The following is a 25,566-nucleotide window of genomic DNA, read 5'->3' as shown; positions in this document are numbered from 1 at the left end:
GCCTGAGGGACGTGGGAACCTGCCTGCCAGCCCTGTGGTTGTGCTTCCTGCTGACAAACACCCATCACCCCCCTGAGAGCAGCCCCTGTCAGCTGCTGCTCTTTTCACAGCTGGGCTGCTGGAGGTGTGAGTGCAAGGCTCTGTTTTCTCCCCTCACTGGACTGCAGACTCTGTGTCCTTCTGAGCGCAGCGAGGGGTGGCGTCTCCCCGTGTGAGTTACAGCTCAAAGTGAGACAAAGAGGGTTTGGTGGGTGGAAAGTGTATCTCACTAACCACACTGTCACTGGAAGGTGTGACTGTTTCTTTTGTTTCCTTTTTTTTTTTATTATTTTCCCATCCAAATGTAGCCCCTGGATCTTTGCAACCCAGCCCGGACTCTGCTGCTGTCGGAGGAGCTGCTCCTTCTCGAGAGCAGGAACAGAACCACACAGGTAAAACTCTTCACTTTGTCTGGGGTCTCCAAACCTGCTGCTCTGCTGTCTTATATAGAGGATTGAATTGTAGAATCACCTGCTTTGGGTTGGAAGGGACCTTAATGCTCATCCTGTCCCATTCCATGGGCAGGGACACCTCCCACTGTCCCAGGTGCTCCCAGCCCTGCCCAGCCTGGCCTTGGGCACTGCCAGGGATCCAGGGGCAGCCACAGCTGCTCTGGGCACCTGTGCCAGGGCCTGCCCACCCTCACAGGGAACAATTCCTAACTCCCAATATCCCATCCAGCCCTGCCCTCTGGCAGTGGGAGCCATTCCCTCTGTCCTGGCATTCCACAGCCTTATTCTTGTCTCCAGCTCTCCTGGAGCCCCTTTAGGCACTGGAGGGACTGGAAGGGATTCCTCATTACATTGAGAAGGGAAATGTTTCATTGTGCAGTGATTATATTGATATGATATTTGGAAAGAATTCTGGACAGTTTATTGTGGGAAAAACTAAATATCAAAACTCTTTTGTGCTAGAAATCAACTGTTGTTCCTGTTGCCTTTGGGCTCAGAGAGGAAACTGTGGGTGGCAAATGCACATCAGTGACAGCCCTGAGGCTCAGGAGGAGGGGGTTTGAGATATTTTGTGCCAGGTTAGAGAAGCACAGAGTGGTTCAGGCTGAAAGGCACCAGGGAAGGTCATCCAGCCCCATCCCCTTGTTCAGGATCCCCTGAAGTCACTCAGGGTTGTGTCCAAATGGCTTTGCAGCATCTCTAGGGAAGGAGAATCTACTAGAACTAGAAACAGACAGAGAACTTGCTGCAGATGTTCTCAGAATTTCAGTTCCTGAAACAGCTCACGTGTCCTGCCCAAATTCCTCTGGTTCTTCTTACTTCAACTTTCCTGCCATGTTGTTGGAGAGCTGGTGGAACTCTGGGGCACAACAGGACTTTGGCACCCTGGGGATGAGACAGCTCTTACCAAACTGGCAGGGTTTGGATGTGTTGATCATGTTTGCTGCTGGCTTCACTTGCATCCAACTGCAAAGTCTGCAAAGCCTTGGAATGTGGGAGGGAGGCAGAGCCCACTCGTGCACTGCTAACCAGAAACATTTCTTCTGGGGCAATTTCAGAGGATCTCACAGAGTAATCTGGGGTTGAATTCAGCAGGAGTGAACAATGTGTCATCTCCACAGATCTTAGAGAAAGTTCTGCTTCACTGGTTTGAGTTTCTGGGTGGCCAACAGCAGAAGGCCTGAGCCAAGTCCCACCACTGGCCAGTACAAACCAGCAGAGGGTTGTGCTAAGTGACTCCTCTCTCTTTCTGGTTTTCATTGTGTAATTCATCCTTTGCTTTGACTTGAACAACTTTTCCTTTTTTTCTGCCCAAAAGTACATGAAAATACATCAAAGCACATCAAAATTTCCATGATTGATTGGAAAACATGGTACTAACTTTTAACTAAACCCCTTTCCCTGTCTGCCCTGCTGTCCTGTGCTGCTCAGGGTCTTGTGGGCACCTGCAGGACTGAAACTCAGGAAAACTGCTGGTTGTGTGGCACAGCTGTGCTGGGTGGCTTGAGGGTGCAGCTGAAGGCAGGGAGCTCCTCCTGGCTGGGTTGGTTGACCTGCCTTCAGGCCAGACACAGATATTTGGAGCAGCAGCCACATCTGGAATATTTATGGATAATTAATGCTGTTTGCAGTCTGGGTGGGGTATTTGTGCACATGGGGGGGATGAAGAACCCCAGGGCAGGTGTGTTTGGAGGAGCAGAGACCCCACTGTGGGCAGGGTGAGGAGGAAAATGTCTCAGGGAAAGGACTCTGCTTATGATGCTCTTGGGATGAGCTGGAGCTGGGAGAGTCTCAGGTTGCTGTTGGTAATTGCTGCCCCAGATGTGCAGGGTGTCTCTGCTTCAGCCTGCACAGCTGAAGAACAAGTCTGGGCTCTTCACTTTTCGGTCTTGAGGTCGTTTATTAATTCTTATCTATAAAATTTTCTTTCTGCCCAGCTGAGATCTGCTCAGCAGGGCAGCCACAGGCACTCTGTGCTGTCCTTTTATACTACAAACTACATATAACATATTTACACTGAATTCCCAATACCCATCACCTGTGTTAGACAGTGCACTTCTACTCTAAACCAATCCCAAAGTGCCAACAGCACTGCAGAAAATGGAGAAGGAGAAGAAGGAGAAGAAAGGCTGGACATGCCCAGATTCCTCCATCTTGTCCCCATAACCGCCATACCAAAAATCCTAAAATCTACATTTTCACCCTGTGATCATTTTATTATTACACTATTCAAACCTGTGTGACTTTCATGTCCTCATACAAAGCTGACAACTTGCTCCAAGGGTCAAAATCAAATCCCCAGGTGCTCTGGGCTGTGTGCCAGGGTCTCTGAGCCCCCTGGCAGGGTCCTCAGCAACTCTGGACACCCGGAGGGATGCACTGAGCTCTGACAGGAGAGGATTTCCAGCTGGAGCTGGTGCCAGGGTAGGGCAGGGTGCAGGCCAGGGGTGTGAGGCAGTGTTTGGGAATGCTGCTGCCCTGTGGCTGTGCTGTCTGGGTGAGCTGGCACAGGGGCAGGGCTGAGTCAGTGGGTGAGGAATGAGCAGTGCTGAAGGGAACAGCCCGTGGTGCTGAGTCCAGGCTGACAGGGACAGTGGAGAGAGCAGGGCTGGGATGTCACCTGTGGCCCTTGGGAAGGGCTCTGTCCTGTCCCAGTGTGTGGCACAGCCATGGAAGGCTTTGTGGAGCTTGTGCAGGTCTCTCTGGAGTGCCAGGCTCTGCTTTGGTCCTGCTGGGCTGTGAGGGGAGAGAACCTGAACCTCTGCAGCCAGCAAGGCCTAAAACAGCCTGGACACCACAGGTGCAGGAGGGCTCTGGCTCCTCTCTTTGCTGGGCTTGAGTTCTTTCCCTCTCTGATGCCTGGGCAGAGGCTGCCTTGTGTCCAACCATTCCTCCCTTCCTTGCTCCATGAGGTTTTCTGTTTGCCCACTGCTCTTCCCACACAGCCTCTCTCCAGCTGGGCTCCTGTGCTTTGCAGGATTGTTCTCTGTGTGTTATTAATCTGTTTTGCCTGAGAGGCTCAAGACAGGAGGGCCTGGGTGCAAGGACCAGAGCTGCAGCTCCTGCTCCTTTCTTTCTTTCTTTCCCAAACCCCCAGAATCTTTTCCCTGTGGCAGTTTCCACATCAGGCACTGCATCCTTGTCCCTGAGCAAACTCTCTCCCATCTCCTGAAGGAGTCAACCTATCTCTCTGGAGGCTTGCCAGGGTCTGTCCTTTCCCTGACCTTACCTCTGGGGCAATCCTCATTCAGGCCTTAATCACATCCTGTCTAGACTTTGCTGCAATTCCCATTTTCTGGCCTCCTGAAATCCCTCCAGCCCCTGGAGTGCCAGAGGAGCCAGCGGGGGATGGCCCACGGGGTGTCCAAGGTGGCCTCTGGCCTTGTCCATCCATCTCCAGTGGACCTGGAGTTCTCCCAAAGCCCTGAGGTGTCTGCTCAGTGTGGGCCATGCTCCTGCCCTCCTCATCCCTCCTTTCTGCCACTCTGGCAGGGTCTGCAGGTCAGGATGGATGGATAAACTGTGTAGAAGCCTTTCCTTCTGAGTCCTGCAGCCTCGTGGGTGGGCTTGGCTGGGTTAATTCTCCTCTCTAGAGCAGGAGGCTTTCTCCTCTTTCTCCTCTTTCTCCTCTTTCTCCTCTTTCTCCTCTTTCTCCTCTTTCTCTCTCCAAGGCTGCATTTCTGGGCACCTTTTCACAGTGATTTTGTTGCCACCTTTTTCTTCCCAAGGTGTGATTTTGGCTCCCTTCTGCCCCGGGCAGGGCTCAGTGGCAGTCCCAGGTTATCCCCCTTGGGCAGCACACTGACCCATTGCTCCTGCCTTCCCTCTTGGCTTTCGGTTTCTCCTCATTTCCCTCTTTAAATGTGTCCCTGTCTCCTGTGCCAGTGCTTTGCCAATCATGTCCTGTAGCTGCTCAGGTCCCTCAGCAGAAGAGCTTTGCTGTTTGTGGTGCAGAGCACACCCAGATGAACAGTGTGGGGACATCAGGGTCAGCTCTGTGAACCTTTCCCCCCTGTAAAATCTGTTCAGACCCCCCTAAAAGTCCACATGACAATGGCCATTGGCCTCAGCCACTGCAGCAATGACCCAGGGTGCCCATCCCTGTCTTCAGAGAGTCCTTCTGTCCTGGCAGCTCCTGGAATTCTGACTCTGGGCTAGGAAATTCTGCTAAATACCCAAAGCTACTTTGACCCTGCAGGGAGCAATTCTGGTGAATTCTGTGACTTGCCTGGGTGAGCCCAGACGTTGTGTTTGTTGTTTGTTTGCTCTTGGCTTTTAGGAGCCCTGTGGTTTCTGAGGGTAGATGTGTTTGCCAAGGGCTGTTACAGACAGGTCACAGCCTGTGAGAGGGGGATGGCAGCCCAGGGCAGAGCTCCATGTTACTCCTCCAGTCTGCCCTTACCCCTGCTGCCCTGGGCTCATCCCTGAGGCCCCTCCTCAGCTCTCAGGTGTCCAGGTCTAATCTCTGGGTCTGCCAGAGCCCCAGGCCCACAGTGCTGGGCTGTCCCTGCCTCTGTCCCTGTCCCTGTTCCTGCCTCTGCCCCGTCCCTGTCTCTGCCTCTACAGATGGAAGGGGCACTTTTATTTTTCCTCCCAACAGCCTGGAGGAGCAGAGGCACCTCTATCAACTGCTCTCAGATCAATTGTCTTCCTGGAAGCAGCCTCTGACAGAGACTCTCCTACAGAACCTGCACTTTTGTGCTTTTACCTTCTACATCCTGAATACAATCTGTCCAATTTTCCTGTAAAAGTTCAATACCTGTAAATTCTTAGCCATGTAATTCCATTTCCAAGATTCCCTATTGAAACTTGCTTGGCTTTGAAGTGATTTTCTTGCTGCTCCCACTCTTTTTTTCTACCCTTTAAACTTCCAGAGGCAGTAGGTTTTCAGTTTCTTTCCTCCATTTCTGTGTGACTGTTAGCTGATCATGCTTTTATCTCCTTCACTTTGGGTTGCTGTTCCCAAAATCCCTTCAGCATCTCTTCTTTGGGGTTGAGGGGCCTGAGATGGCACCAGACATGTCCCAGAGCATGGCACAGCTTTGGCACAAGGTGGGCATGGGCTGAGGGTTGTAGTGCAGTTTCTGCCAGGTTATTCCTTGTGTTACCAACAAGATCAGAAGGAATGAAGAGGGTGGATGTGGGCACAAGGCCAGCAGAGTGTTGAGAGCAGAGGAAGGGATTTTCCAAATAACACAGACAAGAACATCCCCTCCCTGGTTTCACTGTCAATTAAAGCTCCACCAGCAGCTTTGTACTTACTGAGAATGCCACAAAAATGAACTTGCACTGCAAGGAGAATTCTTGTGGCAAGGGCTTGGTTTTGGATTTGGAGCCAGATGCTCTTCCCTGAGGTGAGACTCCCCAGCATGTGACAACTGTTACCCAGCTTGTCCTCCTCAGGATGTGTCCATCAGCCACAGACACAAACTGTGCTGTCAGCTGAGCAGAGTCACCTCTCTGTGCCCCCTCCCACCTCTCTGGGGCTCTGGGTGTTGTCTCCTTTTGCTAAAAGACCACAAACCCTTCATTGCTGTGGCTCAGTGTTGCAAAACTTTCCCTTTGTTGTGGGAGGTTTGGGGGGCACTGCAAGTGCCTCACCCTGAGCAGGTCTGGCACCCACTGTGCCACTGTGCCAGTGCCACCTTGCAGCTGCTCCCTGGCTTCTCTGGTGACCAGGGCATGGCTGGGGCTGGGCCAGGGCAGCTCAGGCTGGAGCTCAGGGCAAGGCTCTGCCCCCAGAGGGTGCTGGCACTGCCCAGGCTGCCCAGGGAATGGGCACGGCCCCGAGGCTGCCAGAGCTCCAGGAGCCTTTGGGCAGCGCTGCCAGGGGTGCCCAGGCTGGGGCTGCTGGGGGTGCTGGGCAGGGACAGGGGCTGGGCTGGGGGATCCTTGGGGTCCCTCCAGCTGAGGACATTCTGTGATTCCATGATTCTGTGATCTTTGAGGCTCTCTGTGTGCCCCAGCTCCTGGAGGCCAGAACAGGCTCACACCAAGCTTCTCATCCCTGGGGGGCTTCTGGGTCCAGGATCTCCAGTGCAGTGGAGAAACCCATTCTTATTTTCAAGGTCCATTAATCTGAACTGATTCACTGGGGACCTCAGGCAAGTAAATGCAGGGACAGCATTTACTGTCCCTGGCCTGGAGGAGCCCCCAGCCCCTGGGACACCCAAGGCTCTGCTGGGGCACAGCTCTGGGAGACTCTTGGGTGGTGTTTCCTGTCCACCCCCACAGTGGTTTGAGGCGTCAGGTTTGTCCCCTGCAGCTGCTCTCTGTGGTCCTGCTCTTGTAAAAACCAAACTTTACTTTCTCACTGAGAGCAGCGAGGGCGATCAGAGGGATCAGATTTGCTTTCAGGCTGCAACTTCTGCAGAGTGCTGGGATTAGTCGGCAACTTCTTCCCTCCTCCTGCTGTGATTTGTGACTGGTGTAAGTGGGAAGTGACAGGAGGGAGCAGAGAGGGTGTGTTTGTGTGGTGTGGAACTGCCAGGCAGGTTTATCCCTCCTGTCACAGCACTCACCAGCCTCAGGAAGCGGCTGCCAAGTGAGGGGAGCCTCATCCAAAGCTCGCTGGGTGCAGCAGCCCCTTGGGAAGGGCTCTCTGGGCTCCCTGGTGCCTCTCCCCGGGGCAGGGGACATTTCCAGGACACTCAGTGCCAAGAGATGAGCTCCCTATAGCTCCTGCTGTGCTGCTCCTGTGCTTCCAGGTGACTCTCTTTGTCTACTCCGACCTGCTGCTCTTCACCAAGGAGGACGAGCCCGGGCGCTGCAACGTGCTGAGGAACCCTCTGTACCTGCACAGTGTCAAGCTCCAGGAGGGTGAGTGTTTGCAGCAGCAGCTGGAGGCATTTTGGGGTTTTTCTGGCTGCTGGCTGCAGAGGTTTCTGGCCAGCAGCACCCTGCTGTCGTGGTGCTTCCAGGTGATCCTTGCTGGGGTGCCAGCAGCACCCCTGCTGTCCCTGCATTTACCTGGGAGCTCCATCTCCCGGGACACCTCAGGAGCACCCAGGGCCTGCCCTTTCCAGCCTTTCTGGGTGCATGGCTCAGGATCTCGGCTGGCATTCCCCAATTGGTGTCACACTGTCACAGCAGGGACTGGCCAAGGCTGGGAAAGGGAACTGAAGCCTTGAGGTTTCCCCCATGATGCCTCGAGGGAGTTCAGAGATTGGCTCCAAGCGTGGCTGGCCAAGCTCTGATGACCTTGACTTTGCTACTTCTCTCTTGAGCTGCCCACGGTTTCCCTGTTGCTCACATCCATCCCCCTGCTCACCCCTCAGGGGAGGAAAGAGCAAACCCTCAGAGCAGGGCTGGGGACCTTGCCCTCACCCTGCACTTTGGCTGACACCTTTTGTGTCAGCTGAGGGCTCAGAGAGGGCTGGGGTGACTGGAAATGGGTTAATTCAGGCTGTACAAAAGACTGCCTTTAGCTCCTCGTGGTCTAAAGAGGAATAAGGGAATTGCTCTACCACATCCTATTTGCTATGGTGGAGCCACTTGTTGGCCCTGGGCCCAGTTTCACCTTATTCCTTGTGTGCTGTGGTTGCTTTTGGGTATGGGCTTGTTTTATGTGCAGTTACCTGAGTGTGCCACAGCTCCTCCTGCAGCCCAGGCAGCTGCCCTGGGACCCCACAGGGAGAATCAGGATGAGATTGAAGGAGAAACTTTCCTGTCATGAGGTTGGTCAGATATTGAGTGGCCCAGAGAAGTGTTGTGATCTCCAGTCCTGGAGGCATTCAGGACTCCTGAGTGCCCTGCTCTGGGTGCTTGGTCAGGGATTGGACTCCAGAGCCACCAGAGAGGCCCCTTAGAACCCAAATTACCCTGGAAGTGATGAGCAATGTTTTATGCAGTCCTGTGGCCTGACCAAAAGGAATGAATCCAGATCTGGGCTGCTTCTCCAAAGGGATCCTTTTCTGGGTGAATTTTGCTGCTTGCCATGACTTTCCCCAGCTGAGCCACGAGCCCTGTGGATGGGCTGTGTCTCTCCACATGCATCACGTTGCTCTGAGCTCAGTGCTGGACACCACAGGCTGCCTGTCACTTGTTATTTCCCATTTCCAGCAACGTTTCTGTTTCCAGATGAATTCCCTGACCTATTTGGTGGGAGCAGAAGCACGGGGGAGGGAGATGGGGCACCACAGCCACGAGCCACTGAGAAAAGCCATTGAAGCCTCCCTGGGCTTTGCTGAGTGTGTTCTCAGCACTGCTTATTTCTAAGAAAGGGCCAAAAGAAATTGTTCCTTGTTAAAGTGCTTTTGGTCAGCTCCTGGACTGTGTGCTGCCTCTGGCTGCTCCCAAAGGCTGGGGAATAGCTCTGCTTGGAGAAATCAGCATCCCTGCTGCTGCTCCTGGCTCTGCCCAGGATTGTGCCTCCTCACCTCGGGCATGGGGGATTTATGGGCAGTTTTCTGCCACTTATTTCCTTGTTGCCATAATAACTCGGCTGGATCCTGTCTGGAACAGCTTCCCAAGGCTCTCCAAAGGAGATGGGGTCCCTGCAGCCCTGAGCTACCCCCCGTGCACTGGGAATCCAGCCCAGCTGCTGTTCAGGCAGCTCAGACCCTCCTGCTTGGGGCAGGGCTGCCTCAAAGGCGGCTGGAGGGAGCTGGGAGCTGTCTGTCCCTCTTGGCAGGGGTTTGCTGCTGCTCTCCTGAATGACTGAGAGGCCCACGAATAGGAACAGGCGTGTGGCTGCCTCCAACAATTGAGACATCTCCGGTGCGCTCAGGGCCATTGTGCTGTTTCCTGTTCCTGCTCTGTGCGAAAGCAAATCAGTCTGATCTGCCTCACAATGCTGCCTCTTCCTGCTTCACAGCCCAGCACGGGCTGATGAGCTGGCTGCAGTGACACAGGGCTGGCTTCCTCAGCAGCCACTGTGGGAATTTCCACACACCAGTATTACCGCGCCTGAGTGGGTCGCAGCTGGTGATAGAGAGACGGTGAATCTTGTTTCTTGAATCAGAAGGCTGATTTATTAAGATATTATATATAATACATTATGGCTATACTAATAGAATATAGAGAGAGGTTTGCAGAGCTGCTAGCTAAGCTAAGAATAGATAGAAAAGAAATCTACAACAAAGTTGTGTTCAAGGACTCAGTCCCCTAGCTTGCACTGGTGATTGGCCCTTAATTATAAACATAAGAAATGAGCCAATCAAGGTGTTCCTGTTGCATTCCACAGCAGCTGATAATAATTGTTTACCTTCTCTTCGGAGGCCTCTGGAAAGAAAGGATTTCTGTGGAGAAATGAAAGAATCTGAAAGAAAGGATTTCTGTGGAGAAATGTCTGCGACACACTGGGATCCTGGTTCCCCCCCAGTGGGTGTGCTCAGCTTTGGGACAGAGAGGAGTTTTCCTTTATCCCCACTCTGGGATCCTGCAAACAGGGGCTTCTTGACATGCCAACTTCTGTGTTGTGCAGCCCCAAGATGCTCAAGGGGCCAAAGTGGGATTTAAGGGCCTGCTGTTCTTCCTTGGGATGCTGGAGAGCACCCAGGGCTTGCCCTGCCACACTCCCCAGTGCATGAGCTTGTCCCCTCCTGCAGCTGGGTTTGGATGTGCTCAGCAGCATATCCCACACACCAGGGCCTGGCAGCACCTTGTCCTGGCTGCTGGCTGCAGTCCCAGCCTGGCTGAGCAGAGCTGAGGGTTTGGGCTCGGGGTGCCTGCCCTCAGCAGGGCACTGCCACAGCCGCAGCACCAGCTTCCCTCTTTGCCCATCTTTCTGACCCAACACCAGCCATGCACCCCCAGATCCTGAGAGCAGCAGGTGCTGTCCATGGGCTGCTCAGGGAAGTGGCAGAGGCAGAGAGGAGCTGCTGTGCAGTGTGGGTGTGCAGGACAGGGCTTTGCTGGACAGGGGATGTGTCCCCACAGAGCTCCCACTGATTCTTGTGCCCAGCCTGGCACAGGCTCAGTTCACGTCACTCTGGAAGGCAAACCAGCCCCAGCTCAGCACATCAGGAAGAGAAGGAAATACCTCCAAGTGAGCTTTTTCCTCCTGCTTATTTCTTCTTAGCATTTCCCTGACTTTGGCTGAGGGAATGTGCTGTGCTGCTGTCACGAGAGCAGAGCTGGGGATCATCCCAGGTATCTGCCACCTCTTCAGTGCCAGCTTGTGCTTCTCCTGTGTATTTCTGGGCTCTGGGCACATCAGGCTCTGCTGCTCCACCCTGACCCTCCAGAGACATGGAAGGAATCCTGGCAAACCTGGTTTGTGGTGAAATCTGCACCCAGGTCAGCCCTGCCTGGCTCTGCCATTGCCCTCCAGCCTCCCCCTGTGCCCTGCCAGGGATCAGCCCTGCCTCAGCCCAGCTGCTGGGATGGGCAGCCAGTGCATTACTGAAGTTCTCCCTAAAGGCTGGAAAAAATGGGATTTGAGCCATTCCTTAGCCCAGACTGGCCCCCTGCTTTGTGTGTCCTGCTGGGCCGTGTGTGGCAGTGAGTCCTGGAGGGACAGGAACAGCAGCTGCTGGCTCTGGAGGCTGCTGGTGCCAGGATTCACAGCTCAGGGGAGAGGAATTTGAAAGGGAACTTAATTCTGGTGGGTTTGCACCTTGTCAGGATCACCTGTTACTGCAGAAAGAATCCCCCGAGGCCCAAGGGGAGCAGGGTCATTCCCTGGGCTGGCACACTCCAACAGGACATTTCTTTATGAGGATCCTCACACTATGAAAAGCACGTTCATTCTCCTGTGAAAATGTAAAAAGTTTAATAAAGGACAATAGGAGACAAGGACCATGGAGCAAAGGTTATTAAGGCTGGGTGCATCTTGGCACCTAAGTGTTATCTTTGGGAATACCCCTTAAATACCTTTTAATTACATCAGCCTATTGCATATTCACAGACTCTTATGCATAGTAAACTTTTCCTTAAATTAGTTTACATATTCTAAGAATTGTTTAGCATATCTGCTCCTCTAATCTGTTTTTTAAGAGTATGTGTATTTTTTGGTCGTGGTTTTAGTCTATTTTTATTATTTCTAGGTTTTGGGCCTTGGTCCACACTGTGACACTCTATGGTGAGTGCTGATAGTTGGCACATCTGTAGGAGGTGTCTTCTTCATGTGTTTATTGAATGTTATCTCATCTAAGAAGGCAGTTTAATACAAGTATAGCTATTTCACTAGTATGTCTAAGCTTAATTAACAACAGAAATAAAAACTGTATATTTATAACAAAGTTACTTTAACACTACTGATATAAAATCCATTTTAATATTTGCAAAAAGCCAATATTTTAATATGTATTTATAGCAACATCATCAGGGAAAACCTGGCTAAAGCTCCTGAAGAAACACAGCTGGGATGTGCTGTGACCTGCTGTGCCAGTCAGCCTGGAGGGGTCCTGGGGCAGGGCAGAGCAGGGCCCAGCTCAGGAGAAGCAGGAGAGGATGGTGGGCTCGTGGTGTGCCAGCAACAGGCACAGATCCTGCTTCCAAACTCTGCCTTTCCCAAGGGAAAGAGCACAGGGTGAGGGGCTCCAAAGGGCTCCATAGGGAAATGCTGCTGATGGTCCTGCTGGGAGTGGTGGGAGAGGGGCTGGGAGCACTCAGGCACTGCCATGGGGGCAGTGGGTGTTTGTCTGTGTGCAGGGGTGAGGGCTGGGCTCCCAGCCAGGCCCAGCTGCTCCTGCTGCCAGGATCCAGCACCCTCCCCTCCTGGGAATGAGGATTTGGAGGGGCAGCCCTGGGGGAGCACAGGGAGGATTTTGGGAGCACCTGAGAGGGCCACAGCAGCACTCCCAGTGGTGCTGCCTCCAGCAGCCACTGTCACACAGTGTCCTGGTGTCCCTGTAGGGATTTTCCAGCCCAAATCCTGCAAAATGCATTAAAACTGAAGCTGGCAGTGGAGGCAGAGCTGTGACCCCACAAAGGACAGCTGGAATGGACACCCAGCAAAGGGCTCCAGGCCAGTTCTTCCTGGGTTTCACGTGGCCCGGGGAGTGACTCAAGAGGCACACGAGTCCCTCAGCGGGTCACAGCTCTTATCTGGACATTTGGGCTGCTGCCTGCAGCAGGAGAATTGTTTTCCTCCAGGGAACAGGGTGTTTCCAGCCCTGTGCAGAGCCTGTTCCCATCCAGCAGCTCAGGCTGCTGAAATGAAGCAGAGCTTGTGCTGACACCACTGGCAGTGGGATCTGTAGCCATGCCCAGGCTGCAGCCCTGAGCTCCTGGCACAGACAATGGCATTAGGAGGGTCAGGGAAGCAGCAGCCCCACGGTGCTGCCAAGAGCAGAGCTGCTGTGGAGGGGCCAGCCAGCTCCTGGAGAAGGGATGTCCTGCTCTGGAGATGGGATGGGATGTTCTGCTCTGGAGATGGGATGTCCTGGTCTGGAGATGGGATGTTCTGCTCTGGAGATGGGATGTTCTGCCCTGGTGATGGGATGTCCTGCTCTGGAGATGGGATGGGATGTCCTGGAGGAGGGATATCCTGCTCTGGAGATGGGATGTCCTGCTCTGGAGATGGGCTGTCCTGCCCTAGAGATCCTGCTCTGGAGATGAGCTGTCCTGCTCTGGAGATGGGCTGTCCTGCTCTGGAGATGGGCTGTCCTGCTCTGGAGATGGGATATCCTGCTCTAGAAATGGGATGTCCTGCTCTGGAGATGGGCTGTCCTGCTCTGGAGATGGGCTGTCCTGCCCAGAGCTGAGGTGACCCTGTCCTGGGCAGTTCCATGTGCTCCTGTGGGTTGGTGTGTGCCTGGAGCTGGCTTCCCTCGAGGATGGGGACACACCAAGGCCAGGTAAATCCTCAGGAATGCCTTTTGGTTGGGTGCAGGGAAGACTGGACCTCCAGGGTCCCTTGGCTGGGTCTCCTTGGTGTCCCCATGCTGGGCAGTTTGTCCTCAGCCCAAAGGAGCAGGATGAGCTCCTGCCCCTGCCCCATCCTGCTGCTTCCCATTGCTCTGGGATTTGGCTCCATGCCCTTGCAGAGGCAGTGCCCCAGCTGCTGGCACTGGGAGAGGCTGGGACAGACAGCAGGACCACCAGGACCCCCAGGACCACCAGGACTTGGGGCAAGAAGCTGGGAATGAGATGCAGGAACAGGAGTTTCTCTGTGAGTCCTCCTGGGAGCAAAGTGCCCCCAGGGATAGGATGGAGACACCCATGCCTGATTCCCAGGGTGGCTGTGTGGGTGCTGCAGGACCTGTGCAGCCCCTGGGACGCTCCCACAGGCTGCAGGTGCCAAGGCAGGCTGGGCAGCAGGGCCTGCAGTGCCTCTGAATGCAGCAAACCCTTTCCAAAGGAGGAACCCCGGGAGGATCCCTGCCAGGGCACTGAGTCCCCGCAGGGCCCCGCCGTGCCCGGCCCTGGCAGATGCCACATACATCACCCAGCTCACAGCCTGGTACTGGGGACAACAACAAGCACTCATTCAGGGCTGTCTCTCAGCCAGTTCCTCTGCCAGTGGCTCCTCTTGCAGAAATGCAGCTGCAGCTTCGCCCTGATCCTGGTTTTTCTTCCCTGCAGGTTCAGAAGATCGCAAGTTCTGCATCCTTTACCTGGCAGAGGTGAGTGCTGCTGATTTCCACTTTAACCTTCCAGTGAGAGCTGGGCAGGTACTGACAGCTCTGATCCTTGGGCAAGGAGCACTGAAAAAACTGATTTTAACTTCTCTTTAAATGAATTTGCCAGAAACCTGGAAAAGAAATGTAATGACTGTAGAATATGTGAATAAGAAGCTGCTAAAAGGAGCTTGGGCAGCACTAGGACAGGTTTCTTTTTCCCTTCTCCCTGTGGATCTTTCTTGAGACATCTCACTTTTGTTTTCTCTTAGGATTCTTACCTCTGGGGGCAGATTTCTTTGCCAAGTGTTTTGTCATTATTTTTAGGCACCTTGCTTTTCTTGTCTTCAAACATCCAGGTTTGGAGCCCTCAAATAAAATAAGGAAGCCCAGTGTGAAAGCAAAATCACAGCTGTGAACCCACATGTAGCTGAGTGCTCTAAGCAGCTTTGGAGTCACCAAGGCTTTGGCACAGTCCCTTTTGTCAAATCAAGGACTGTGCAGAGTTGGTTCTCACTGCACCTCCCTAACCATTGAAGGCCACGGGGTTTTTTTTTTTTTGCTTTTGACTTTGCTGTGTTCCTGCTTTCAAGGCCTTGCACTCTCTGAGGTGGGAAGGTGGGTCTGGGAAAGCTCCCCAGGGCACAGAGGAGAAAGGCAAACACTGCTGAGTGCAATAATGAGCCATTGTGAGGGCTGGGTGCAAATGCTCAGGGTGGAAGTTGTTCACCTTGAGAGGCTGGAGCTGGGCCAGGGCACGAGTCACTGCAGAATCCTGCACTCCTCTCCTGTTCCTTCCTTCCTTGTCTGCTCTGTGCTCTGTGGCAGGGGCTGAGCCTCCCCTGGCTTTGCTCAGTGTGTGTCCCAGGCAATGTCACCCTGGGCTGGGGACAGCTGGGCTGTGACTCAGCCAGGCTGGGCTGGGTGCTTGGATGAGCCTCTCCTGCATTTCTCCGGCACTTGGAAAAATGCACTCAGAGCCTGATGTTTGGTTTAGAAGCTTAGTGCCCCTAAGTAGAAGTGACCAAAACAGAGCTGGCTGTGTTTCATGAGATCCTGAGATGTGAAGAGTGTCTTTGTCAGGCTGTAATGAAGGGCTGGGCTCTCTTCTGAGGGCCTAATTGGCTGTGAGAGCTCTGGTGATGGAGATCCCTGGCATTGCAGTGGCTGGAGTGGAGCACTTGGATAGAAAATGTGAGGTTTTTGCTTTCCCACCTCCTGTTCCCCCACAGATTTCAACAGTTCTGGAGTGGCCACGCTGTGGGACTCTGCAAACCCTGGCTGCTCCTCCTGGGCTGCTTTGGGGCACTCCCAGCAGCTCTGCCACGTGCTGGACCCCAGGGCTGGGTGATCCCCCCTGCACTGCCAGCCCAGCTCTGAGGTGACACTGGGCAGCCCTGGCTTGGGGACAGCACCTGGCCAAGCAGCGTGTGCCCTGTGCCACCCTTCCCTCCCAGCCCCATGGCTGTAAGAGCTGAAATGAGAGATGTGGAACTCCAGGGGCTCTCCAAAATGCAGTTTATTGTATCCAAAATGCAGTTTATTGTATACAAAATGCAGTGTATTCCATCCAAGAGGTTACAGCAGTCCAGGGTGGTGGGTGACAGAGCTGTGCCCACAGCTGTCAGCTCCAGCTGCAGGCAGGCCTGGAGACCCTTTTTTGTGGTTTTGGTTACAATGCATTACAGACTTTTCTTTGCTGAGCATCTGAATACAGCAGAACCAATCTATACCTTAACTATTATCTATAGCCCATCATAACTACTGTAATTACCATATTCATGTTACTGTTCTCCAATCACTAAAAGTTAGTACATTACAGTTTAAGCTAGAAGTTGTTTTTCAGTTTTCTTGCAGTGGAAAATTCTGAGACCTTTTTTCTACTTGCTACATCAGCAGGCTTGTTTGCCTGTGCTCTCTTTCTGCTTGGTAAAAACATCTTGTTTGGGGTGGGTTTATCCTTTGCTCTAAGCCATAAAAACCCCTTCTAACTCACACACCCTTTGCCTCCTTGGTTATGCAGTGAGACTGGCTTAGCAATTCTTTTCTTCTATATCAAAACTTGCTTCCATCTCTATTCCTTCTTCAGATTCTACGTTTAAAAATCTTTCTGCCAAGCATCCATATCTGTGAGACTTTCTTGTCAAACTTTCATCCTTCCTAACACAAGGCTGCTGCTGTGTCCTGGCCAGAGGGAGCAGCTGGCTCCAAGGTGGAGGGGACAGGAACCTGCCAGCTGTGGGTGCCCTGGGGCTCTCCAGCAATGAGAAATTGGGGTTTGAAAGGGGAACAAGGTGGGGATGTGTCTGTGAGTCAGCAGTGAGCCTGGGCAGCATGGGGCTCTCCCAGCACACTGCTCTCAGACGTGTCTTCTGGGAAGCAGTGACCTGTGAGCTGCAGGTCACCTCCCCAGGAGCCACAGGGAGGGCGGACAGGGCTGCAGGGCTGGGGATGGGGCAGGAGAGCAGGAACCCCCCAGATGTGCAGCACAGGGGCTGTGCCCTTGGCCCCAGGTGGAGAGTGAAAGGATGGGAACATTCCAGCATCTGATTGCTGCAGGGAAGCCAGGAAGAGCATTTCCTTCAGGTTATCTCTCTTTTCTTTTTGGCATTCACATTTTGGGAGCAGATCTTTGCTTACAGGCCTGTGGGGTGTCACCGGCAGGCTTGGGAGGGGACAGTCCCCTCAGAGGCGTCCCTGCAGGCTGGCTCTCACAGAAACACTGCAGGGGGACAGTGGGGAGGCTGTGGGTCCCTCTCTGGCCTGGTGGGAGGCTGGGTTTGTGTGATAAGGTGATTTTTGCAGTGGGCCTGCTCTCAGATGAGGGCTGGGGCTGGGGCTGGAAAGTGGCACTTGCAGCAGTCCTTGGGCCATCCCAGTGCAGCTCTCCCCAGCACCTGGCAGCTCTGGTGTCCAGTGGGTGCCACACTCTGCTTGTGGCACCTTCTTCTGCCCTGCTGAAAAGCTCAGCCTCCTTCCTGGCTGTGGGAACAGCCTCTGCAAGGATGGGCTCCCCTGAGGGTCTGGCTGTGCCCTGGGGACAGGGATTGCCCCAGAGAGTGGGCTAACTGTGCCCTGGGGACAGGGATTGCCTTTGAGAGGGGCTGGCTGTGCCCTGGGGACAGGGATTGCCCTGAGGGGGACTGGCTGTGCCCTGGGGACAGGGATTCCCTTTGAGAGGGGCTGGCTGTGCTCTGGGGACAGGGATTGCCCTGAGAGGGGCTGGCTGTGCCCTGGGGACAGGGATTGCCCTGAGAGGGGCTGGTTGTGCTCTGGGGACAGGGATTGCCCTGAGAGGGGCTGGTTGTGCTCTGGGGACAGGGATTGCCCTGAGAGGGGCTGGCTGTGCTCTGAGGACAGGGATTGCCCTGCAGAGGGGCTGGCTGTGCCCTGGGGACAGGGATTGCCCTGAGAGGGGCTGGCTGTGCCCTGGGGACAGGGATTGCCCTGCAGAGGGGCTGGCTGTGCTCTGGGGACAGGGATTGCCCTGCAGAGGGGCTGGCTGTGCCCTGGGGACAGGGATTGCCCTGCAGAGGGGCTGGCTGTGCTCTGGGGACAGGGATTCCCTTTGAGAGGGGCTGGCTGTGCTCTGGGGACAGGGATTCCCTTTGAGAGGGGCTGGCTGTGCTCTGGGGACAGGGATTGCCCTAAGGGGGACTGGCTGTGCTCTGGGGACAGGGATTGCCCTGCAGAGGGGCTGGCTGTGCTCTGGGGACAGGGATTCCCTTTGAGAGGGGCTGGCTGTGCTCTGAGGACAGGGATTGCCCTGCAGAGGGGCTGGCTGTGCTCTGGGGACAGGGATTGCCCTGAGGGGGACTGGCTGTGCTCTGGGGACAGGGATTGCCCTGCAGAGGGGCTGGCTGTGCCCTGGGGACAGGGATTGCCCTGCAGAGGGGCTGGCTGTGCCCTGGGGACAGGGATTGCCCTGCAGAGGGGCTGGCTGTGCTCTGGGGACAGGGATTGCCCTGCAGAGGGGCTGGCTGTGCTCTGGGGACATGTTCAGGCTCCTGAGGGGGGGTCAGGACATCCTGGCTGCCCAGCCCGTGGCAGCTGGAAGGGATGAGGATGGATAGGGGCAGGATGTGTGAGCTCTCATGGCATTTTGGCGCCGTGTCACCCTCAGGGGTCTCTCCCCATCGTGACCTGCTCCATCCCTGGCTCTGTGTGCCCTGAGCCTCTCCTGGCTCTGTCCCTGCTGCTGGCGGCCCAGGGGGGTTTGTGGCCGCTCTCAGCTGGGCTCCTGTCGCCCTGGGCTGGGCAGACACATCCATTGTGCTGCTGTGATGGGCTGGGAGGTCGGAGGAAGCTCTTGAGCTGCTGTTTGTTGCCCACAAATCATCTGCAATGAGCACTAATGGGTTTAGTGATGCTGAGAGCTGAGAGGAGCCCACGGGGCAGGGCTGCCACTGCCTTTGCTGCAGGAAGAACTCTCTGCTGAAGCCTTGAGCTGCAGCCTCCTGCTATTGCTCATCTTGAGGGTTTCTGAGTAATATTCTGACCCATAAGGTCACAGATTTGCATTTGGATCTGACACATTACAAAACGAAAGTATGTTCTAATACCTGTGAGTTCCTTAATTTATTATAAACAAGAGAGAAAATTCCAACCTTCAGGAAGTGTCACAAAAAAAGCTTCTGCTGCTCATCCTGTCTAATTGTGTGTAATAAATCACTGCACAGAGTTGGAACCCTGGGCAGTGTGGCTGTTTGCAGGCAGAGCTAGCAGGAGCTGCAGAGCCTGCTGTGGGTTCCAGCATGAAGGGTGTTTGTTTTACAGCCTCTGCAAGGTGAGAACTGCAGGGTTTGGAGATCCTGAGTGAACATGGACCCGGTTCTGGAGGGGCACTTGGCATCCTGGAAAGGCTGAATGTAGAATGGGATTGGAAAGGATGTGAGAGCAGAGGGAGGCTCTGCACTGAGCTGTCCCCTGTGGGGTTTGGTTCCTTCTGGTGGCTGTCATGGCCTCAGCACAGACATGAGCCAGGATTTTGGAGGTGGAGGTGGCACCTTTACATCTCAGGAATGCCTGAGTGTGTACCTGGGATCACAGAGTCCCAGAACAGCCAAGGCAGGGGCACCTGGAGCAGGTGGCACAGGAAGGTGTCCAGGTGGGTTTGGGATGTCTCCAGAGAGGGACACCCCACACCCTCCCTGGGCAGCTGTTCCAGAGCTCTGCCACCCTCATGGAGAATTGCTCTTCCTCATGTTGGGTGGAACTCCTGGTGTTTCAGTTTATGGCCATTACAGCTCCTCTAATTTTCTATTTGCCAGCTGAAATGTTAAAAACTCCTGGCAGAGCACTGAGGCCTGCCCTGGGCCATCTTTCTTTTCAGGATTTCAAATCCAAAGAGCACAGTCTGAAGCTGAACAGCCCCTGCCTGTGACAGCCTCTGGCTGATTTGGGCACTGCAAGACCTGGCACAGGGGTGCCCAGAGCAGCTGTGGCTGCCCCCGCATCCCTGGCAATGCCCAAGTTGGATGGGGCTTGGAACAACCTGGGACAGTGGGAGGTGTCCCTGCCGTGGCAGGGGGTGGAATAGGATGAGCTTTAAGGTCCTTTCCAACCCAAACCAGTCTGTGTTTCTGGGATTCAGTGTGGACCCACATTTCTGCACCCCACAGGATTTGGGATGTGGGAGTTTGTCTGCATTTTCCCCATTCCCTGCAGGACACACACCCCTCATGGGATGTGTACAAGCTGTCAGCAGGGAATGTTTGCTGCCTGCTGGGAATGGGCAGCCTCAGAGGGAGCTGTGTGGAGCTGTGAGTGTGCTCTAGGGCTGCATTCACACCCTTCCCTGCTCCGGAAATATCCTGCTGAGAGGAAACTGCAGGTCAGGGGTTTAATGCATTGTTACAAGTGTTTGATTCCAGCCCAACATGTTCAGACCAAATCGACTTAAAACCAAACAGCTCAGTAAGTTTTTCCTTTGAAAAGCACTGGCAATTTTGATCTTTTTTTTTTTTTTTTTTTTTTTCCTCTGGAAGTTTTCATCTGCAGACACAGGAGTTTGTCTTGGGAAACAGAAAATCCTTCCAGCAGCAACTCCTTGTGCTGCTGTGGTGAGCACTCGTCCAGAGCTGAGCAAATTGATGCTGTGACTCTGTGCCTGAGCTGGCTTTGCCTTGGACATGCCCATCCTGCATGGGAGAGCCTCTGGACAAGTGCCAGTGAAATGCCACTGTCCCCCACCTTGGCCATCAGAGAATCCCACACTGGTTTGGCTTGGGAGGGACTTTAAAGATCATCTTGTCCCAGCCCTGCCATGGCCATGGATGGCACTCACTGGGCAGGCTTGGACACTGCAAGGGATCCACAGCTGCTCAGCAGCCTGGCTCTGTGTGGGCACATCCCTGCTCCTGTTCCCACCCTCAGCTGTGCCCAGGGGATGCTTTGGACAAATGGATCACAGAATGCTGGAGCCTGTGTACTGTGCCTCTCTCCATCCATGGCCCAGCTGATTCCACAGCAGCATTCATTTCCCAAGGTGTTCTCTGCTCACTGGGTGCCCTTTGGGATGTGGCATTGTCCCAAAGGGAGGAGTCAGGGAGAGCCCAGGTTCTGTCCCCAAACAGCAAATCTGAATGCTGGGAAAAGCAATTTACTGATGGCACCGAGGACGAGTCTCAGGGACACTCTGGCAGATTTTAAACACCTGGGTAATTTGGAGCTGGCTGTTCTGGACACATCATCAGCAGAGTTTGCAAGGAGCATTTTGGGCACTGTCTGGGCAGACCTAGAGGGCACTTGGGCAGATGGTTTGGTGATAGGGAGAGGGCAAAAGGGCAGGGCTGGGGTGACATCAAAGCTAGGAGCCCAAGCTGAGGGGAATTTGGATGGGTTGGACTTGATGATCTTATAGGTCTCTTCCAGCCTTGAATTTCTGTGATTTTGTGATTCTGTGAATTTGTTCAGTGAGAAGGGAGTGGAGGTGAGCCTTTGTGTGGGAAATGGGCTGTGTGCTCTGCTGGAATTGTATCTCAGTTTCCTCTCACTCACAAGAGGACAGGAGAGGATGCTTGTCAGGTTTGTGGCTGTTATCTGTGTGATCAGCTTGTCCTGCACAGGGGAAGGATCCCCTGGGCTGTGGGGGAGGCACTGCAAGCAGGGCTGGGATCACTCAGGCAGGGCTGCAGGGGCTGGGATCATTCCCAGGCCAGAGACAGCCTGGGGACTCCTTGCTCTCACCACTTCTGTGACATGAATATTGTGAGAGAACAGAATTGTGCACCTCTGTTCCCATCCTGTTCAGGGGAAGGGGGACTCCCTGTGCTCCATTCTGCTGCTGGTGGCCAGGAGATGTCACCCAATGAAAAATCCTTTCCTGCTCTCTGGCATTGCCTTTGTTTCCTCCATGGCTCCTTTCTGGGGTGCTGGAGAGGTTCCCCAAGCCTTGAGCCACCCCTGAGAGCTGGACACTGAGTCCCTCTGCCATGTCACACTCACAGCAGCAGCTTAACTCTTTCCTGAACTGAGCTTTCCATTTCCCCCTCCAAAGGCCCTCAGGTCCCAGCCCCTGCATTTGTCTGGGTGGTGCTGAGCAGTCCCAGCTGCAGCTGCAGGGAGGCAAGGTCAGAGCAGTTCCAGCCTGTGGAGAAGCCCCTCTGGGGATGCTGTGACATGAGCCCACGTGCAGATTGCCCCAGATGCTGAGGTGTTCCCAAAGTGCCCAGCCCAGCATCCCATGGCAGCCCCAGGTTCCAGTGCAATGTCCCCCTGGCCCTGCTGTCTCCTGGGATGTCCCTGGAGCTGGGACACCCATGGCAGTGGCTCTGGAGCTGGGACATGGCAGTGGCTCTGGAGCTGGGACATGGCAGTGGCTCTGGAGCTGGGACACCATGGCAGTGGCTCTGGAGCTGGGACAGCCATGGCAGTGGCTCTGGAGCTGGGACACCCATGGCAGTGGCTCTGGAGCTGGGACATGGCAGTGGCACTGGAGCTGGGACACCATGGCAGTGGCTCTGGAGCTGGGACATGGCAGTGGCTCTGGAGCTGGGACAGCCATGGCAGTGGCTCTGGAGCTGGGGCCAGGCTGCTGCTCTGTGCAGACAGACCCTGGGCTCCCCTCTTGGCCTGGGGGCTTTCCCTGGCTCAGATGTTGGGTGACACCATGGCAGAAACCCCAGGCTGGCACAACCCAGAGCCTGGGCACTGCCAGCTCCTGGGCACTGCCAGCTCCCAGCTCAGGGCTCCTCAGCAGAGCAGGGAGTGCTGGTGTCCCAGCTGGAGGAGCAGATAAACAGGGACACTCTGCTCTCCTGGTTTTGTGCATCTTCACACAGCTCAGCCTGACCCTGAGTGTTGAGATAACAAATAAAAAACCAGGAGTTTTTCCCCCCCAGCTTTAATTTTGGGGTAATTTCCCAGGTATTGGCAAAAAGAAGAGTTAATATGGTGCAGTTACAGTGCTAGAGAGATTTTTAAAAGGCCCAGACAGCACGGGCTGAGGATTCCAGAGGGCCCTGGGGCTGTTTGCACAGGCTGGAGCTCTCTGCCCATGGGGCTGTGCCAGGGAAGAGGCAGGGAAAGCTCTGGGGAAGCTCTGGGGCTGTGCTGGCCCTGGGTGGGTGAGGTTGGTGCTGCTGGGGCCACTCAGCTCTGAGAGGAAAGGATGTCTGCAGAGCAGGAAGGTGCTGGCCCTGCTCTCTGTTTGCTGTGTTTGCAGCGGGAGCTCCGTGCCTGGCTCCTCTCAGGGGTTCCTGGGAAGGCTTTTACCTGATGAGCCACGTGAAGACAACTGCCTGGCCAGGAAAACAGCCCTGTGTCCTCACTGGCTGCTCCACAGGGGGTGGAAAAGGTTCTTCAGGCTGCTTTTCCTCTTGGAGGTTTAACAGAGAACCCCAGAGTAACAGAATGGTTTGGGCTGGACCTCAGAGCTCATCTTGTTCCAGCCCTGCCATGGCCAGGATGCCTCTCCCTGGGTCAGGTTGTTCAGGGTCCTGTCCAGCCTGGCCTTGGACACTTCCAGGGATGTGGCATCCACACCCCCAGGCTGTGCCATCATCAGTGCTCCCAGAAACAAGACCCAGAGCATGAGATGCATGGGGAGACTGCTGAGACTGCAGGGACTGCTGTGTCCTGCCAGTGTTATCTCCATGCACATCCTCTCCTGCAGCACCTCTGGCACCTTTTGGGCATCCTAGCTCTGGCAGGGCCCCTGCTGTTAGTGCCAGGGTTTGTTTTTTGGGCCTCACCAGTGTGCCCAGCAGTCCAAAATGCACAGGAAGAGCCCTGGTCCCCCCCACTCTCCCAGCAGGGAGCAAACAGAACTTTCTCAGCAGCCCTTGGTTGGTGGAGCATGAAGTCAGCAGGCAGCAGTGCCTGTTTTGTGCACAGGATATTCCCAGGGCTGGCTGTTTCTCCCTGGGAAGGTTTGCTCTGTGATTTGGAGCCATTGTAGTCTGGAGCAGTTTCCGAGGTACTTCCCCTCTGGGATCTCTGCTGCCCTTGGCCAGGACCCAACCCTGAGCCTTGGAGGGCAGGGCTGGGCTGGGAGCCTGTCCCCAAAGCACCCTGCCACCAGCCTGGGGACAGAGCCCGGGGAAGGAGCACCAGAGCATCCCTGCAGCTGTGAGCAGCTGGGGCTGCCCCTGGATCCCTGGCAGTGCCCAAGGCCAGGCTGGGCAGGGCTGGGAGCAGCCTGGGACAGTGGGAGGTGTCCCTGCCATGGCAGGGGTGGCACTGGGTGGGCTTTAGGGCCCCTTGCACCTCAAACCAGTCAGTGATTGTGTGACATCACCCCTCCCTGCCAGCCTGGGAATGTGTCCCTCACTCAGCCAGGACAGACAGTGGTGTGAGAACAGCCCTGGGCTCTGCTGGGCACTGAGCTCAGGGCACCAGAGGTGTCAGACTGAGTCTGGCTCCTCCTCCCTGTGGTGTCTCAGCTTTGCAGTGTCACACAGAGCCCCAGTGTGTGCTGGGCCCTGCACAGAGGGCTGTCTGCAGTCAGGGGCTCGGGGTGTGGGGTCTGGGGGCTCCTGCCATTCTCTGGGGCTCCTCTCATGATTTATGGGCTGCAGAGTGCTCAGCCCCTCCTTGTGTGCTGTCTGCTGGGGTAGGCAGGAGCTCTGCATGGCCAGACCTGTCCCTGGCTGCTGTGGGGTTGGGTCCCAGCCTGGAGGAGCTGTTCCCATGGAGCAGGAGGAACTTCTCCTTGGCTGTGGCAGGGCCTGGCTGGGGCTGGTGCTGGCTTGGGCCACTCTCTGCAGTACCTGCTGTGTTCTGCTGCTCTCCCTCGGGCAGTGTGGGGTGCTGAGACTGCCCTGAGCACACAGCACCTGCAATAACATGTTTGTCACTGTGGGAAGGCAGGCAGAAAGCCACTGGCAGCCACTCCAGTCGCTGCCTTTATCTGGTGGCAAAGGCCCCCTTCACACCATCTGCATCCTCCTTTCCCAGCCCTGGAGATCAAACCCTGTTTTCTCTCTGTAAATATTGGCAGGCCAGCAGCAGCCTCCCTGAAGGAAAACAATCAGGGGAGGCTGTTCCCAGCTCCCAGGGCAGCGTGTGCAGGCACAGCTCCCTGAGCCCTCCCCAGCCTCCCCTGGGTGGGCAGCTCAGCACCCAGCCTGGACCAGGCTCCAGGGACACGAGTTTTATCCCAAATAACACCCAACCCTTCATCTGGCTGCATCCCAAAGGGCTTTGCCTGGGTTTGGAGGCAGCTGTGGGTGCTCAGCCCCTGCAGGTTGGGCTTTCCCCAGTCCAGGTGAAGCTTTTGGGCAAGCAGGTTGATGGGAGAGGGAAAACCAGAGCTCTTTCCTTGGGAAATGCACATTGGAGAGGTTAAATGTCACTGTGGTGCATTTATGTAGGACAAATGCAGTTTTGGCTGTTCATGTGCCCCCTCAGCCTTGCCCACAGTACCTGGCACACACTTTGGGCTGGTTGCCTTTCCCTGAGCTCTGGAGCAGAGGGAATTGTGCTCTCCTGGCTGTGCCACTCCTGGGTGGCCGAGGCTGGGGAGCCTGCAGCAGCTCAGGGGGAGCAGGGGACACTTTGCTCCCAGCAGCCAGCAGGAGCTGAGCGTGGCTGAGTGCTAAATTCAATCAAAGAGATGGGCTGTAATTGAATCAGGGAGGGGCTCAGGGCTGGGCTAGGTGAGCTCTGTGTCTGTCACAGCCAGGGCACAGAGATGTCCTTGGAGCTGCTTCGAGCCTGGCTGCAGGGGAGCCACGGGAGCTTGGCAGGGCTGGGGGTGTGCAGCAATTCCAGCACCAGGGTGGGCTCCTCACAGCTCCCCAGGGCTTTGGGGCTCTGCTGAGCTCCTGCTTTGTTCTCTTCTGACCACAGGTGTGGGGCAGGGGAGTGCCAGCCTGGATTCCATCCCAGCAAAGGGTGCCCATCCTCCCCTCTAAAGTGGGAATGATTCCTAGGGATGAGTGGGTGTCACAGTGGTGCAGCCTGGTGACCTGCTGGTGTGGGACTGGGACAGACTGGGACATCCAGGATGGGGAAAACTCACTGTGACACTCCAGGGATGCTCTGAGCATCACTGCCACCCAGGATCTGGGGGCAAGGGGGAGCCCCACCACTTCCTGTCCCTGAATCCCAAACCTCTGCTCATTCCC

General features: G+C 55.1%; 1 protein-coding gene across 4 annotated transcripts in view; it reads left to right on the top strand.

The window, feature by feature from the left end:
* RGS3 (regulator of G protein signaling 3) overlaps positions 1 to 25,566 on the top strand; it is a 92,195-nt gene that overhangs the window by 35,631 nt on the left and 30,998 nt on the right. For all 4 annotated transcript variants that reach the window (XM_063174416.1, XM_063174412.1, XM_063174413.1 and 1 more), the window contains 3 exons: positions 348 to 431; positions 7,199 to 7,310; positions 13,962 to 14,002. In XM_063174416.1, the coding sequence (XP_063030486.1) occupies positions 348 to 431; positions 7,199 to 7,310; positions 13,962 to 14,002 (237 nt within the window). The remainder of the gene's footprint in view (positions 1 to 347; positions 432 to 7,198; positions 7,311 to 13,961; positions 14,003 to 25,566) is intronic.

Source organism: Melospiza melodia, chromosome 22 (genome assembly GCF_035770615.1).
Source record: "Melospiza melodia melodia isolate bMelMel2 chromosome 22, bMelMel2.pri, whole genome shotgun sequence".
NCBI lineage: Eukaryota > Metazoa > Chordata > Aves > Passeriformes > Passerellidae > Melospiza > Melospiza melodia.
The sequence above is the reverse complement of the archived record's forward strand: the minus strand, read 5'-3'. Positions and strand labels throughout refer to the sequence as shown.